This window comes from Megascapheus bottae, chromosome 14 (assembly GCF_031878675.1).
Source record: "Megascapheus bottae isolate mThoBot1 chromosome 14, mThoBot2.hap1, whole genome shotgun sequence".
In the NCBI taxonomy this organism is placed as follows: domain Eukaryota; kingdom Metazoa; phylum Chordata; class Mammalia; order Rodentia; family Geomyidae; genus Megascapheus; species Megascapheus bottae.
In genome coordinates this window covers 15,368,272-15,386,939 of record NC_143522.1, presented here as the reverse complement: position 1 = coordinate 15,386,939, position 18,668 = coordinate 15,368,272, and the positions used below count along the sequence as shown (strand labels likewise).

The following is an 18,668-nucleotide window of genomic DNA, read 5'->3' as shown; positions in this document are numbered from 1 at the left end:
TACCCACGAATGGCTGCCTCGCTGTGAAGTGAAACATCTGGAGCCACCATCTTCCCTCTCCAAGAGCCACTGAGCCAAGTGGTGGAGTTTTGTCAACATCTTATGTGGACTTCTTGCCATCATTGATTAAAGGTCCAGTCAGATAATTGTTGTTCCAGGAGATAAAGCTAAACTTTCTTGAAGTTAAAAGTCTTGTAAAATATCTATTTTGTTTGTTTTTGTTTGTCTGTTTGTGCCGATTCTGGAGCTGGAACTCAGGACCTGAGCACTGTCCTTCAACTTTCTTTCTCAAGATTAGAGGTCTATCACTTGAGCCACAGTATCACTTCCAGCTTTTTTCTATGTATGTGTTACCAAAAAATTGAACCTGGGTCTTTTGTGCATGCTAGACAAGCGCTCTACCACTAGGTCAAACTCATGGCCCTGAAAGAATTTTTTTTTGCCATTGTTGGGGCTTGAACTCAGGGCCTGAACATTGTCCTTGGACACTTGGGCTCACCTCTGATACTCTGCCACTTGAACCACAGCACAACTTCCGGCTTTTTCAGGAATTGAGCCTAAGGCTTTGTTCATGCTAGGTGAGCACTCTACCACTCAGCTATAGCCAATGGAAGTAGAAAGCTACCTTGTAGATAATCCATTCCTAGGGAGCTCCCAAGTAAAGGCAAAGAAGAGAGAATAATTGTACCTACTTCCATGATGGAGTCATCTATGCATCAAGCAAACGTGAAGGGAAATGGTAAATCCACTGGGCTTTGTTGACTATTACTAAAGAGAAAGTGAAAGGCACTGACGTTCCAAACCACAGATCTTTCTAGTAAATAAAGCAACAGATGCTCCTGTTGTCTACTGAAATTACCAATGAGTGAACAGGCTACTGCCCAACCTATCTTCAAAGTGAGACTTGTGGCTGTCTTCACCAACTCATTGGTAGCTGCATGATGTGGTTTGCAATTAAAAGTCTACCTTAAATGATGAGTCTTATTGTTGGGGGTCTTGCAAATGTGTTGGGAGAAATGGTATTTTTGGAGTCTATGATTTCTGTATGTAGGAATATTGTAAGCATGATGCTATCAGCGGGCTCAAATTACATATTGGGCCAAGATACATTTTTTTTCCTATTTTTTTCTTGCATTAAAGTGCACAAATCAAAGGCAATTCCTGGTTGTAAGAATATATTGTGTCTAAAACATTTGCTGAGTATTGATGCTGTTCAATAAAACTTCCATACATATTGAATGTAGCATTATTTCATTATTGTCACATGAATGAAGTAAAGTATGACATACAAAATGGAAATTCTGACAGATGTGACATTAGAAATGACTATGATCTGTGTTTTTAAAATGTTTCCCTTAGAATATTTGCTGCTGCTACCACCTATGATGCTTAATGAATGCATCTTCTCTCAGAAGATGGAAAAAAATGAATACATGGAACCCCCAGATACTGTTTTATTGCTAAACAGTTTCATTGAACATTCCTAGGGAAATGTGGTGGTTTAATTTATTTTTCATTACAAAAATCTTCATAATGACCTGTGATAAGGAAAGACAGGAAAAAATCACTCCATGCAGTATACTATTTCTCTTACTCACTATCCTGTCAACTAAGCTTTTGGAAATTCTATATTATGTTAGTACAGAGGTTTCTACTTCAATGAAGCTTCATTAAGTTAGAATCAAACAGAAATTCAGAATTTCACTGAATACAGTCTGACAAAGTCCTTAATGTTTCTATGAAGAATAGTTCTGAGAAGCAAGGTATTAAGGTATTAAGCCAGTCTGTTAAGCTTATTTACCTTCTTTATAAAAATATATTGTTCTAAGCCTGCCGTCAATAACTTAGAAGAAACTTTATAATCAATTATAGGGAATAATAAGTCAGGCTATGCATTCCTTTGAGCCATTTATTAGCATGGAGGTAAACATACACATACATACACACATACACACACATCTGAGCAGATTTACCCTATGTATAAGTGATTTCTTTCTTTTAAATCCATGATATACTATGCCATTAATTGAAAATAACTTATATTTCATAGCATTTTAGTCTAGTCTTAACAGTTCCCAGAATTTATTAGCATTCATTAGAAGTATTGCTATTAAATACCCTAGCCAAGAAAACTAACTTCTCCTGTCAAGGAACAAACTCTTAATTAACTTCTCTAAGTTCAACTTTATTCTGTTCAATTTTCTCAAATTCTGTACAATTGAGGCAAAGGACTTAAAGTTTTAATCCTATTAACTCATGACAGTTTACTCAAAGGCAATTTCCCTTGCATTAGTGTTTTTACAATAGCAAACAAAGGATTTTAAGTCATTTTTATTTCCAAGGCTTCATAAAATCATCATAAGATACAAGATCAGATGCAGCCATTTTTGGAAACAAACTGAGTTCTTTCAGTATACGATTTGGTTCTTCCTACTGGACAGCAATCAGTCAACTCGAGTTCAAGAATTATAACACTCACACTATAAGATGAAGGGTAGGAATGTGACATGCTCAAAATAGGAGACCTAGAAATTTAATGAATGCCTTATCTGATATTTTGATCTCATCAACAATCTCCCTTTCCCCCTGTACCATTTTGGTGGTCCTAGCTCCAGAACTTTGTACTTGTTCAGCAGGTATCTATACCCCTTGAATTATACCTCCAGATCATTTTGAAGATAGGGTCCCAGATATTTTCTTGATCTAGCCTTTGAATTATAATCCTCCTACCTCTGTCTTTCTGGTAGCTGAGATTGCAGACCTGTATGAAAAAAAAATCTAGCTTATTATTTGACTTAGGGCTTGCTAGCTCTTTGCTTTGCCTCAAACTTCAATCCTCTTATCTAACCTCCCAGTTAGCTGAGATGATAGGATTATGGGCATGTTCTACAAAACCTATCCTTGCCTTTCCTTTCTTTTGAGGGGAACATAACTGGGATTTGAACTCATGGTCATTCAATGACTAGAGCCATTACCCCCAAAGCCATACCATTAGCTTTTTTCCCCTTTAATTACATTTCAGGTAGATCTTACATTTTTGCCTAGAAAAGGCCTCAGGTTTTAATCCTGGGCACTCCTGAATAGTAGTTGGGACCACAGTACACAATACATATGACCACATTCAGCCTTCATCATTTGGTACAAAATGGCTAACCAGTGATCTTGTTGTTGTATTCAGTTGAAACACTGCCTTGATTCTGGTTTCAGAGTGGATCTGAATTTTTTTTTGGTCAGTTGTGGGGCTTGAACTCTGGGCCTGGGCACTGTCCCTGAGCTCACCAAAACCTTCACAAGAGTATATCCTCCCACCATGGAACTATCAAAAATGTCCAATCTTGCCAGATGCCAGTAGCTCACATATGTAATCCAGAAGGAAGATGAGAGCTGAAGATCAAGGTGTTAGGCATCCCAGGAAAACAAATCCATGAGACTCTTAGCTCCAATGAACAAGCAAAAAGTTACAAATGGAGATGTTAAGTGGCACGGTATCAGCAGAGAGTATATGGAGGCTCTGAGTTCAAGCCCCAGTACTGGAACATGTGTACGTACCACACACACACACACACACACACACACACACACACACACACACACGTACACACACACACACACACACACGCACGCACATGCACACACCTAATCCGCAAGTATGATTTTCTAAGAATAACTTCGTACCTCAAGCTACATTTCTGTTCACTACCAGATATTTACCCCATTTAATCTAATCTACTGAATCTCACATTATTTGAAATCATTTTTGTGTGAATATGGTCTCAAAAAACCCACATAGAAGACAAACCTCACAAGACAGTAAATCAGACAGAACTGTCTTACTTAGCACTGTCTTATCAGCTAGAAGGAAAACCACTTACAGTGATAGGTCCCCAATTCCCATTTGGAATCCTGAGTAGTTTAACTACTTCCCAGTACAGAAACCAGGAAACTGTAGCTATTGGGTCCAATATGACTAAGTCTATAAATAAAGCTTTATTGAGCCACAGCCTTAACTTGACAGCAGTACAACCACTCACTGGTATGACTTAGATCAATAATAACTGAACTATAAACTCAGAAGAGAAACCCAAACCAATGCACAATCACACATTGAAATCCTTATCCATAAACATGTCCCACTTGGAGGTAATTTGGATTGACCTGTCACTCCAAATACACAGAATCCAAATAATTTGGTTCTTTGGTATGAATAAGTTTAAATGGGAGGATACCACCCATATCATAGGAGAATGAATGCATGCCTTTAGAGACGGTGACACTAAAATCGGACCTAACCAAATATGGTGCTACACAGAACCAGTATACTACAAATTACAAGGAGCTACTCCTCCATGAATACCAGTACTGGATCAATCTAGTTTCCTGAAGATAGACTGTCATTTTCTACTGATACTGTTTTGAGTAAGGGCCAGACTCAAAGCTGACAGTCTAATAGCTCAGCACGTCAGCTCCTACTGCAGTGCCCCAAACCAGAAAGACGACAGGGACAAGGCAAGCAGCCTGACTGCTCAGTGGCAGCCTGCATATTTTATTCTTTCCAGAAACACACTGCAAAACGACATGGTCTGCCAGCCACTGGGAATGGCAGTCATCACGACCTCAGCAAGTGTTCTCCTGCTCTTATTAACTTCAAACCATTTTGCTCTTATTCTGTCCAAACAGTCTGTGACATTGGTGGAAAGAAATAGAACTTTCCATTTAAAATATTCTGATAGGCTCCAATAGCTTTTCCATCCACCTCTCCCTTTGGAGTGAGTGCATTTGATTCATCTTTGGGTTACAGAAAGACAGGTAATGGCTATCCTATCAGAAATGAAGTCTTGGTATAGTATTATTGTTCTAAAGAGAATGCATGGAAGCCTGGTGCCAGTGGCTCACACCTGCAATTGTAGCTACCCAGGAGGCTGAAATCGGAATACTAACATTCAAGGCAGTCATGTTAACTCTTAGCTCTAAGTAACCACCTAAAAGCTGGATGTAGAAGTCCAGCTCAAGTGACACAATACCAACTTAAGAAAGAGCAAAAGAGCTAAAGAATAGTACCCAGACCCTCGGTTCAAGTCCCAGTAATAACAGACAAACAAGTAAGGTAAAGGGGCCATTTTTCCTGCAATTTTCTTTTTTTTTCCCCCTCCCATCTCTCATCCCAAAAGATTTCTGTAATAATGGTACATTTGTGCGATAATGCCATAATTTTGTTTTCTAGTTAGTGGTGGTCCACTGGAGAAATAAAACAGTGATTCAGACTCTGGAAAGCTGGGGTGGTATATTACAGTATGGGGAACTGGACTCCTCATTTACACTGTGTACAGCACAAGTGCTGTAGGCCTGGCATTATCATGACTTGGGCACTGATAGCTGTCAAGAGACCACACTCACTCAGTGACAGAGTTTTCATGCAGGCATTGTATTAGTCACAGTGCATCAGTTCCGGGAATATTGTTATTCAAAAATAAAACCTATTTCTATTGTCCAGAAAATGTGGTGAGCTATTCTGTGTCACTGTTTGAAACTTGGTAGAAAAAAAAAGATTTAGTTGCTAGGACTTAGGATTTAAAATTTATCTAGGAATTCATAAAATGCAAGGTTAAAAGCATCTAAAGTTTATACAAAGCCAGGCTGTGTTTAACAGGCACAGTAGGTTAAAGTCATTGTATGATGAACAAATGGGTCCCCCCAAAAAAGCCAAAGCACTTTTACCATCTCTGGAAGTCATTATTTTGTCATCTGTCAAATTCAGATCACAGTACGACCCTCTTCTGGAGCCAGCTTCATAGGCATATAACCAGTGCATATAGAGTAAAGCAGTTCAAGAGTCCTGTGGATTTGAGGCTTAGTTTCCAGTAGTTGCTGCCTTGAAATTGTTAAGAATTGTACAGTTGAAGCCAGGTACCAGCAGGCCTCATACCTATAGTCCTAACTATGCAGGACACTGAGATCTAAAGGATCATGATTTGAAACCAGTGTGGGCAAAACTTCTATGACACTCCATCACCAAAATACACAGCAAAAAGCCAGGCTGGAAGTAGTGGAACATCAGCTGAGCAAAAGAAGCTGAGCAAGTTTGTAAGTAAGTGTGAGACTCTGATTCAAACCTTAGTGCCCATTAGCTTTTTGTCCTGCAGCAACTTCTCTGTGCGCTTCTTATTGGTACCTAGAGCTGTAATCTCTTTTGACAGAGAGATAAGTGCCTGAACAGAAGTATAACTCCCAATCAAGCGCCTTCCTCTCAACATTCAAGCAGGCAACAAATCTCACAGAGGCTCTTTTAGGCCTGTGTCTCATGGTATGAACTTCTCATTGATCATTTGAACTTGTAACAACAGAAACATTCATTCCCAGATCCCCTGAGGTACCTGTTCTGACCTTTTTGATTTGTCAAAGGGAACTACCTCCTTGGTAAAATAGTTCCTAGGAGAAGGACAGGAATCTGGGCTGGAAGAAGCTGACTTTATCTGAGATAATTTCCAGGGTTTTAACGGACAGGGGTTGTGTCAGCCATTTTCTTGTATGAAATGAATTCATGACTTTCCACTTCATTCTAAGTAAGAGCACAATAGGAAGGGTGAGAATTCCTTCTCCCAAAGCTGCCAGGATCAGTCATTTCAGTTCAGGGCCCAAGGGCAAAAGCTAGCTAGTATACATTGTAGTTTAGAACCGGTGTGATCTTTCACTACTACACATTTCTGTCTCTGTAACACAAAATAACCAGTCATAGACAATATGTGAACATTAAAATGGGCTTCAATAAAACTTTATTAACTACCACAGGCAGTACTTCATATTTTATTGTAAATGACTTCACATATTTACTTAATAGCATCTATGTTTACCATGGGGAAGAATAGAAAATGCTCCAGGAAAAATGAGAAAGGGAACAGGGAAAGAAGGAGTAGTATCTTCATTTTGTGTTTCATTTTCAGGCTAACCATGATTTCTCAACTACTTGTATTTTGTACCAGGTATGTAGGACAATGGCTAAAACAAATTATGGATTGGTACCTGAGCACATAACTAGTCATTCATTAGTGATACATTATCTAGACTATTTTTTCCACTTCAGAGCATCAGAGCAAATATTTAAATGCTCACCAATTCATCAATTGAACATTCCAACTATTTTATTGAAATATAAGTAAGTGTGTCTGTTTCATTGGCAAGTAGGACTTCCTGGAAGCCACACTCTCAGCCTACATATTCCAACTACTGACAGGGAAACCTGTCATGGATCAAATTATCAGTTTATGCTCATAAACTTTTGGTCATCCCTATTTAGCCAGGGATAAGTAAGCTGGTGGCTTCATCCTATTTTCTTTTCTTTTTTTTGCCTTTCTTTGTGTTCGTTTTTTTGTTCTTCTCTATGAAGGTAAAATTATAAGATTTTCTGACTATCACAGGAAAACTATTCATAGGAAATAAGTATGCCTTCCTCCCTCCAGCTTTTCTTTCTAATTTTATTTGCTTTTTATCATCTCTGGAGCAGAGGAGTAGCCTTCTGTTTATTGCTTTAGAGTTTATCCTACCCATACTTCTGGCTAACACCAATTTTGTTTCTGTCATCTCGTGGATTTCAGAACTAAATTTAATTCCCTTCCTCTTGCTGTTCATTCAGCTTTCAAGATTTTAGGTCATAATATCCTTTCTAAATTAGCATGTCAGCAGTGGGTATATGTCTTCTTTCCTTCTTTCCCTCCTTCCTTCCTTCTTTGCTGCCTTTTCCCTTCCTTCCTTTCCTGCTTGCCTCCCACCCTTTCTCCCTTTCCTTTTTTTTATTCCACTAATTCTGAGAATAAAATGTCTTATGTCAGTATTAAAGGACAGCTCGACTTAGACAACAGAACAGTGGTCATTTAAAAATTTTTAAAAATCCATTCACTCTGCACTCACAGACACTCAGCTCAGCTGCCATGAGCTTTAGTTCCCACTTCGTAATATGTTGATATTTAATGTTTGCCCAACAGACCAATGGAGACTCATAACTTCTTACGATTTTGTTGTAGAAGATATCAGAGCACAGAATTTCTACCAAGATTTACCTCTCTGATTGTAGCGCTTCAAGAGGATGGGTCATTTGTTTATTGACTTAGTTCTATTCTTCTACCTTCTTAATTCCCATTTCTCAACAGATGTTTCCTGTAGCCACTAAAAGAAATGCTACTGACAGGGTGGTAAGGTTTGGGGAAAGCAGAATAATGACTTTTATATAGATATTAGATAATCAGAAATCCTCTGAAATAGCTTCATTTTGAGAAGGAAATGCATACATTTTCCAAAGATTTATTTCACTGACTTCTTAGAAAAATAAAACTCGGGGCTGGGAATTTGGCCTAGTGGTAGAGTTCTTGCCTAGCATGCACAAAGACCCAGGTTCTATTCCTCGGTACCACATACATAGAAAAAAAATCTGGAAGTGGTGCTGTGGCTCAAGTGGTAGAGCTCTAGCCTTGAGGAAAGCCCAAGGACAGTGCTCAGGCCCTGAGTTCAAAGCCCAAGACTGGCAGAAATAAAATAAATCTTATGTCTAACTTCTAATAAACTCAGAGATTAAAAGCTATGTGATTGTAGCCCCTTAGACCATGGACCAGCCACAAAACAAATTATTTTGGAAATAACACCGTATGGCCTGTAAAGTTTCTTCCCATAATTGACTCTAAAATTGAAACAATATTTGTGGAGATGTTCTGAATCCTAGACAACTTTCTACTATGTGGCTTGTTGTTCTAGAAACTCTAGCATTCAAATTATAACCTGTAAAATGTAAGTTAGACCTATTATTTTGCATATCTATTCGTGTGTATGTGTGTGCGTGTGTGTGTGTGATGGGGTTCGAACTCGGCCTGATAAATCCATTTGTACAATTACTTAAAGATAATCAAAATATGATATTAAAAATGCAAGCATTTATAAGAAATAGCTTAAGTTTAGTCTTGCTTTTAGTTTGCAAGTCAAGCAAGACTAAGGTCAACTATGAGGAATTTGGTGTTGTCTGCTCAGGGATCCCTCAGACTTGGCTTCCATTTAAATTTACTTTAATGATGTTTGTCGTTGAAATAGGAGCTGAGAGTAATAGTGAATTTATCTCTTTAAAAATATTATTATGGCACTGGGACCCTCCCTATAATCCTAGCTACTCAGGAGGATGAGATCTGAGGATCATGTTTCAAAGCCATCCCAGGCAAGAAAGCTCATGAGACTCATATCTTCAAATAAGCACCAAAAAGCCAAAAGTGGGGCAGTGACTCAACTGATAAAGTGCTAACCTTGAGCAAAGAAAGCTAAGAGAAGATACTCAGGCCCTCAGTTCAAGGACTGGCACACACAAAGCAAAATTTCTATTATGGCAATTAGATAAATAAAATGCTTCAGAAACCATTTTGGGTCAAAATTACAGATGTTCACTATGATCAGAATAAACCTGGTGACTTTGGAAGTCACTGATAATGGAATGTGCAGAGGATTCAAGTAGATAGTGTTTTTCCTAGACAGAAATCTATATCCTGGTTGCAATTTTTTTAAGCTCTTCAATTCTGTTTTATTTTAGTTTATATAAAAATCATGATAGAAAATGCTAAAGCTTCAAATATGATGTAATCATCTAATCAGATCTGTGCATTTTGAAGAGAATGGTTTCATTAACCTTTTATTAAAATGATTTCAAGTTTCCAAAAACAAATAGCTAAGAACTCATGAAGTCAAATATTTTCATGAGTAGTATTCAACATCTAGTATTTATTTAAGATAATTCATTGTAGTGTAAAAATGGCAACATGACCTAATGTTCTTATAAGAAGTCTTATTAGTAATCATTAATGCTGAATGCAATGTACTCTGGTTATGGGTGAGAATTTATTGCCTCGGTATCTAATTTGGAGAAACTAGAAATGCTGATCTCCTTAAGCATCTATTCAGATCCTGGAAAAGTATGGTTTTAAGAATTTCTGGGTGCTGGTGGCTCACACCGGTAATCCTAGCTACTCAGTGTTAGGTCTTCCTGGGAGAAATTATTCCTTCCCTTGGCACACTCCTGTGTACCCTGGAAATCCCCGCCCAGACTGTAACCTTGGCAACTGGCATGTCTAGAGGCAGTGGGAGGTCCCCCAGTCTGAAGTATTTCTTCATCCTCTGAGGTCACATCCACTTCTGCTGTGGCCACACTTCTCCCCCTATAGAATCTCTCACTTCCTGCCATAAGTCCTTCTTCTTCTGCCTGACTCCATCTTGTGTGGCTGGAGTTCTGTTTTCTCTCTTTCTCTTTCTCTTCCTCTCTCAATAAACCCTCGCCTCTTAAACCGTGTGGAGTTTCCTTTCGGCAAATCTTACATTCAGAAGGCTTAGATCTGAGAATCACAGTTCAAAGTCAGCCTGGGTATGAAAGTCTGTGAGATTCTTATCTCCAATTAATCACTAGAAAGCAAGAAGTGGCACTTTGGCTCAACATGATAGAGTGCTAGCCTTGGGCTGAAGAGCGCAGGGACAGTACCCGGGCCCAGAGTTCAAGCCCCACAACTGAAAATAACAATTTCTGGCTGTTCATTGTCATACATGTATAGTTGTTCAAAGAGCATATTTTCAGAAAATACATTATGATAGCATTCATCACCATATCTAGAGGATGTGCTGTACAGCACATTCCATTCTCCCACTGTACAACAGGAAAACCTGAGGGTTGAGGTAACTTGTGAAAGTTACATACATGATTCATTAGTTATAAAGACAAAGTTTGAACTAAGGACCTGTGCTCCAAATTCTTTCTTCTTTCCAGTTATATAAAAGTCCTCTATGCTGAGATTCCAACACAGACCAGTAGTAATGTAGGAGCAGACTCATATACAATCATATGACACAGTGCCACTTTCACGTACTATTCCTATCAACGTATGAAGTTCTTTGATGCAAGATCTCTATGAAAATAGTTCTGATGTAAGTGGTCACTAAAATGCCAAGGACAATGATTCCTACAATAACTGAAGAAGAAAAATACTAGAACAGATCTGAAGGTGATTGATATGCTATCATTTGAACATGTGTTAATGACATTTGGCAGAGTTATTTTGAAAAAAAATGATGATACAGTGTATGGATAACAGTGTAAAGAGAAGGAAGAAGAAATTCATTATATTGGTAAAAACATCAATTGGTACAATTTCTTTGAGAACAATTTGGCAATACCTATGTATATCTACAATGCACTTATCTTTAGACTTAATAATTCCATTTTTAGAGAATTATCCAAAATGCATTCTTTAACATGCACATAAATACTAATAAACAAAAATATAATGCGTTACTTTATAGTGATAAAAAGGTAAAAAATCTAAATGTACTTTAGTAAGGGGCCCATTGAATAAAATATACCCCCACAAATGTAATATTGTGACCCTTATAAAGAAACAATGGAATATTATGTGATCCTGAAAAGTAAAGACTACCTTCACACTTTTACATAAGATAGTTTGTAAAATATTTATGTAAAGATAAGATATAGAAGAATATGCTAACATTAGCATGAAGAAAGAAGAGGAGGAGGGAAATAAGGCTATAATGATGTCTCAAAGATTTATAGATAATCTCTGATAGAATATACAAGAACATGACCATTTGTAACTGCCACTGAGAGGGATTTTTGACAAGTAAGATCAAGAGCAAAAGGAATAATTTTTGCTGTTTTGCTTGTGGTACCATGACTTGAAATCAAGGATCAGCAGTTATTTCTTAACTTTTTTTTTTTTTTTTGCTTGTGGTTAGGACCCTACAGCTTGTGGTAAAACTTTATCCTGGCTATTTGTTGATTAATTGGCAATGGAATTTCTTTGACTTTTTCTGACCAAGCAGTCTTTAAACTATGATCTTCCATGTCTTAGACAGCTAAGCAGCAGGAGCTACCCCCATCCAGCTTGAAAGACAATTGGCTGAACTGTCTGTCACTTAGATATTGAACATTGAATTGCACGGACAAATGTAGGGTTTTTGTTGTTGTTGTTGTTGGGGGATAGGCTTGAAATCAGGGGCTTCATACTCATTGGATTTGCTTGGCCACAACTAGGGTTCTACTATTTCAGCCATGCCTCTAACCCACATATATGTTTAGCTATTTAAAAATAATGTTAGTGTTTATTAAGAAGAAATTACATTATGCATTATCTTTTAAAAATCAGGTGTTGAGGAAAGATGGAATATAATCATTTAGTATAAAAATAGATATTTTCAGGTGGGTTGTTCCTATCTTGACAAAGAATGCATCATTATACATGAATTTTTTTTATAATTTTCTATCTCTATTAAACTCTAACAGAACAAGTGGACAACAACTCAAATCTAGAAGTAGAGACCAAAGACTATTCTATTATTTCCTTCCAGAAAGACAGTGAGTGAAGAATTGTTGTTCCCAGTTATTCTGTGTCAAATATTTCCAAATTAGAGGGATGAGTTAAACCATGCAGCTCTGGGAGCCTCAGAAAAAAACAAGACTAATGATAAGATTACATTCTCTAATGCTATAGAGATATCAGAGAGAAGGAGAGAAAGAAAGCCAGAATAACAACGACAAAAAACTAGTAAAATGTTCTTTGTATGGCACTTTACCTCTTTTCTTGCCTGTATCTAAAAAGGAAAAGTAAGCCTCATTACAGAAAAATTAAGACTATTTTTGAAGTTAGAGTAATCCATAAGAAAAGTGGGAAAGATAAAGCCCAAGTATAAGCTCACAATTCCCCCCATTGTATTAATATGAATATATGTATACATACATACATATACTAAATATATATATATATATATACACTAAACACTCCTCTTTCTAAGAAGATTAAGAAAATGGTCATAATGTCCGTCTGCTAACCTTGGAGAGCAGGGGAAGACCAAAAAATAATATTTGTTAATATATATTTGGTACACTTATTCACACTATCATCCTACTTAATAAGAGCCTATTGCTTACATTCACACATCACAGAGTCACACTCAAATGAGGTATAACACAAGAAATCATTTCCCATCCTGGCATTTCTGCAAGTACTCACGACCACACTAAAGAGAATGCCATACCTGTTTTCTGACGGCAAGCCTCAGGTTCCCACCAGGCTTGTGGCCACTGGACCTATCAGAACAGGTCATTTCCTCCAGACAGTCTCCAGAAAGATGTCCCATAAGTCTAAGTTCCAGGTCACCCTGGAGTCCAATCACCACCATGATTGCCAACTCTGTTGCTCCTTTGCATTTGGAAACTGAGCTTTGAGCTGAAACTGCCTTGATAAGGCATCTTTGTGCACATTCTTGGCAGATGAATGGAATTCAGCAATTGCCTCAGTTCAACCAAAGGCCAATCTCATAGGCTGGGTGAGGGTACCAAAGGAGGAACTGATGGGTTGTTATCTTGCGGGACCGGATAATCAGAGTGGTATGATTTGGAATGAGGGATGATACAGAGATTGCAGCTATCATGAAAAAGGGCAAGGAGGAAAGGGAGAGGTGAAGAAAGGTTGCTAGACTGATACCTGTCACTGCCTCTTCAAGGGAGCAAGGTGTTGCCACTGGAAGGCAGCCAGCTAAGGCTGAAGGAAGCTGGCCAGAAGAAAATTACTCTTACTCCAGACTGTCCTTCATCCTGGTCACTAGTTCATTACCCTTTCCTCCGGAAGTGCAATCTCTTTTCCTCCTGCTTTTCTTTCCCTTAAAGTGTATCACACCATCCTTTGGAAATAGTCATTTCCCAGACCGCTGTTTTACCACAGATGAACAGAAGGAAAACTATAGGTTTTCATCACCCAGGGTTTTGCCTGAGTGATTTTTCAAAGAACAGACACTTGAAAGGAGTTACTAGGCAAATTCACAAACATGTATTCAAATCTCACTGAGGTTTAATTTAGTGTGTCCCTTCAAGGGGAAAAAAACACTGAAAATCTGTTTTAAAACTTGAGCAATGACATTCTCTGACTTCTATTGAAATGACAGCAGGGGAAAAAGCCCAGGAGCAAGAGAAAAGCCCTTCTCCCTCTCAACACAGGCTGAAAATCAATCTTATTTCTTGTATACGCATAGGTAACAACTGGGTAAGAGTATGAACCCATATTCATGCTTCAGACTCTTACAGAGGCAAGGAGGGGAGAAATTTTAATGTTCTGATATGTGACTGCTAAGAAAATGTTCCACACATTGGAAAGAAAGAAGTCTCAATTAACTCTTTAGTGATCTAAATAACATGAGACTGCATTTCTCATTCTCCTTTGCTCTGAGAATAGAGTCTTGCCTGGCAAATAAGTATCAGCAAAAGTGATGCTTGCTATATCTAGGCAAAGAGTTGGAAGAAACATTCTGTACCAACCACTCAAGCAGCAATAAAGAACTCTCAGGTGAGGCACCACCTCTCCCTCACAGAAGGACCCTAGATCCTGGAATTAATTACTTCTTTGAAAGGAATTGTGTGGTAGAGCTCTTCACCAGCCCCCTAGATTTTTCTTGAACAAGAAAGAAATCTTTTCTTTCATTTCAGTGACTGAAGTTTGGAGATACCTTGTTATAATGGTATAAAAAGTCTAATATTACAGGTTCTAGCAACAAGACATATTTCTCTGTTTTCCTTTTCATCAACATCTTCCCTCATTCCTAGCTTACATGGTTAGATCTCTTTCCCTCTTCTCCCTCAATTCTTGATAGTGTTATTTTCTGGGGGAGGATAAAGAGGAGGAGGAGGAGGAGGAGGAGGAGGAGGAGGAGGAGGAGGAGGAGGAGGAGGAAACAATTTTCGGTCTGTATCTCCTTAGGACCCTTCTTCAAGAGCTGGGGTGCTGGGATGAGTGAGAATGGAAACGATACTCTGTGTTTCCTCCTTCAGCTAAATCTTTGGTTAAAATGTTGCATCACTACCAAGAACAGGGCTTTATTTATCCATCCCTCTAGAAGCCCCCTCTACTGATAAATGGTAGGCAGGAAATGTCAGAGTTGGCAGCCATCTCTGGGTCATGAACTTTCCTTTTATCAACTGCACCTTTTGGAAGTGGAGAAGTGCATTCTGGTTTCTGTACAGCTTTTGGTTCACGTCAAAGGTTATCTCCCAAAGACAACACACGAGCACTTCAATTCATTTTCAAATTATTTCATAATCCATGGGCCCTTTCCTCCTTTTCTGCACATAGAGTAAATGCAGGTAGAGAAGAGAACCTGCTCCAATTCAAAAACTACACCCCCATCCCACTCAACCCATGCCTTCATCCCGATTGCCAATTTACCAACCCCAACCCCAGTTTCCTCCCAACTCCACTGTCAAAAAATAAAAGAATCCAAATAAAAAACAGCTCATAAAACAGTAAACAAAATAAAGTCAGTTTTTCTCTTTTTTTAAAGAACAAAATGAAACTTGAGGAAAAACTTACTGGAGTTACAGTTTATCCTGATACAGTCTAGATGGGGAAAAATAAATGAAAGATGAAATTGCATCCTTCAAGGTAACAGCTGCAGACATCCAAAAACAATCAGTCCACCCTTCCGGGGACAGACACACGCAAGAAATGTGGCCATTTTATTTATATATATATATATATATACACAGTATGCACAAGTTTAAAGGTGGGTGTATATGTACAGTATATTATTTAGTAAAGTTGGATACATATATATATACACACACACACATATATATACACATATGTATAGAGATATATACTGGAATACATATATATCCACAATGGACATCAAGAATGTTGCTTTTTTTTTCTCTCTCTTCAAAAGGAAAAAAAAAACCCTACTTATTTATATAAAGTATTTCGAGCCCAGATTTTAAAATGTTTATTTAATTAATCTTAAAAAAATAAGGTAAAAAAATTCCCCCACCAAATGCAGGTTATATTGTATTTCCCAATATAATTTAATATCCTTAAAAATTATCTTCAAAATTAGCATTAAAGCAATTTTGAAATTAGGGTTTCAAAGATAAATCACCAGTCTGACATGGGGAATCATTTAAGAAAAAAAATCTGTCCTTTCAATTTCCCAGTGCAGTGTTTAACCCTTTCTCTTTTTCTAAAATTGAATTTCCTCCCGCCCCTTCCTCAGGTTGAGGCCCCAAATGCCACAGAAATTTGCAGACTTGCCATTCTCTTAGAGGTAAGGAAAGGGTTAATACCACCTGGTTATTTCCTGTCATAAAATGGCCACTTGCAAACAACTAACCGCACAAACACGCATCCCAGATTTTCGAGAGGTGGGGTGGAGGGAGGAGTCACTGGGTGTGACGTGGGAAGCATGATAGGATATTATCACTGTTGATTGGTTTTTCTGGTTGCTAGGGGTTCAAAGGCTCCTGGATCAACCCACTCACCAATTCCATCTCTGTCTTCTTGCCTGAATGCCCAGACTGAATCAAAATGCCTACTGCATTCAAGGAGAAGGCAGGACAGGCATGTGTGGAGGAGATCTCAGGTACCTTTGACATCTTGCCTATTTCACTCTGAAAGTCTACATGGTGAGGAGAGAAAAATCGTTCATTTCAATCTTCCTTTTTCAAATGGAAAAGAAAGGGAGGAAAAGCATCATTATCCAGTGCTGATAACCAGCCCATTTGATCTGTGCCAGGGATCAGAGTAGCTAATATTTTTCTACTCTCTATTTCAGTGTCAATGGCACACACCATAATAATTCTTGAGTAGAGTTAGTGGAGGAGGTCAGTAGCATACTGGGCAGAAATAACTGGAGATCTGACTCAGTTCATGGTTACCGGTTAAATCAAGAGTTGGTTTGCAACAATAGGAATTCCAGTAGGAATTTATATAAAGTCAAATATTAAAAGAAGTCAAAGGAAATAATGGTGTGTGTCGGGGGAAGGGGATGGCTGATGCGATTATAAACCCTGGGGTTGGCTCCATAGTTTTGAAATAATTCATGGAAGAGAATGCCATCATTCGATTCCCCCAAGGTGAAATATTTTAATCAAGCAAATGAAAATCGAAGGCAGGACCTCCAGCAGGAACAGAGGGGAACTATGGGAAATCCAGGTAGGAACAATTTATAACACCCAATTATTTCTGAGGAAGGAGGTAGGCAGCTTGTTTATCCCCAGAACATCTCTTGAGAAAAATCTGGGTTTGGTTTCATGCGGTTAGGTTTGTCATGTGTCGTCAACCGCAACAGAAAAGTGGGAGCAAACAGCCCTGGAGCAACTGGTACGACCACCACACAGAGGAGGCCATGCCCCTGAGGACTAGGGTAGAGACAGGCAGGAGGGAGGGGTGAGAGTTTCAGCTATTGGTGGAAGCTACCATCCTCCAAAGGTGGAGAAACCACACTTTGCTTCCTGGGGTATCAAAGGAGAGAGAGAGAAGAGTGCTATGTGCATGCTTAGGAGAAAGGATGGGAGGAAGAGTGGACCTAAACTTACAAACCCAAGGACTTCCCATAAGGAACAATTTTCTTCTTTGGTTTCTATGCAGTTGAGGAATTTGTTGTTAAATAAGAATGTGGCCTAAGAATTGGCGTTGGGTTGGGCTCATCTTTCTGGATCATTCCAAGGGTTCCCTAAGATGCATCTGGTATCTTAACAGGAATGACTTAGGGTTTTCAAGATGGCAGACAATTTGTTTTTAAATTGAGACATGAAGAATCGTGTTGGAGAAGTCTACTCCTTTCTCTTTTCACAAGTTCTGTGAGAAGATCGTGTTTGTGAGGATATATATTTTTAATAAAATAAAATGTGCCAGGGAGTTAATGAAGAAAGCCATTTCCTTTAGCTATATCTTTGGTAATGGCCAGAGTTCTCTCTTTGCCTGAGGAAAGAAAAAGACTGAGTCTTTACGTGACATTTGAGAAGTGAGCATATGTATGCATCTGTGTGTGTGTACATATGTGTGCTATATGTTTTAATTTGGCTTTCTTTGTTTTATTTCAGTGAATGCAAGGAATGATGACACGAGGAAACTTTGGGTGTGGTCGTGATGGGCATTTATAAAAGTTACATGTTTTCAATAATGCATGAACAGCAAGCTAGACAGAAATATGAGAGGGACTTGAAGCCAACTTGTCAAACAGCCTACTCTAACTCAGACTCTACTATGGAAGAAGTCCTCCCTGCTCTCTGCTGAGAATCCAGAAGGATTTGCCTGCATCTCCTGACTTTTCTGCAGTGTGGATGGATTCAAACTGGGGACTAAGGAAAAAGCACATCCTCTCTCTGCATCTTTCAAAGACTGCAATTACCACAGAAGGATGACATCATTAAGGTCCAATGCCATTGCTCTAAAAGTTAGCCTGTAGAGGAAACGGGTCACCAGTGATGATCTAGCAGTTAGAGACATGACTTCTAGTCTCTATTCCACCACCAGTGTTTTTATCCAAGTTTTGAAAATCCATATAAGCTCTCTGTTTCGTTTCTATAAAAATGAGTATAAGAACACTTTGTGGATTTTCTCCCAATTTTATAGAGATTAAAATACGATATTTTAAATCTTCTACAAAATGCTCTTGCTATCTCTTTTATTACTCAAAGGGCAAAATATGGCTGTTTGAGAGCCAGTTTCACAACTTTTGAGACATATGGTATGAAGTAGGTTTATTTCTCTCACCTTCTATAACCACACATGGCTGCCTTCAGAAAACAAAGCCCTTGAAAAACTCTAGTCTTTTGATATTTAGATATATTTTATCAGATTAATATCTACTATGCTTTT

At 38.4% G+C, this 18,668-nt stretch overlaps 1 protein-coding gene across 16 annotated transcripts in view; it reads right to left on the bottom strand.

Moving 5' to 3' along the window:
- Nrxn3 (neurexin 3) overlaps nt 1-18,668 on the bottom strand; it is a 1,458,248-nt gene that overhangs the window by 873,531 nt on the left and 566,049 nt on the right. For 12 of the 16 annotated variants that reach the window (XM_090344617.1, XM_090344623.1, XM_090344627.1 and 9 more), the window contains exon 10: nt 15,384-15,410. The exons of the other annotated variants lie outside the window; for them this stretch is intronic. In XM_090344617.1, coding sequence (XP_090200743.1) covers nt 15,384-15,410 — 27 coding nt within the window. The remainder of the gene's footprint in view (nt 1-15,383; nt 15,411-18,668) is intronic. 16 annotated transcript variants of the gene reach the window in all.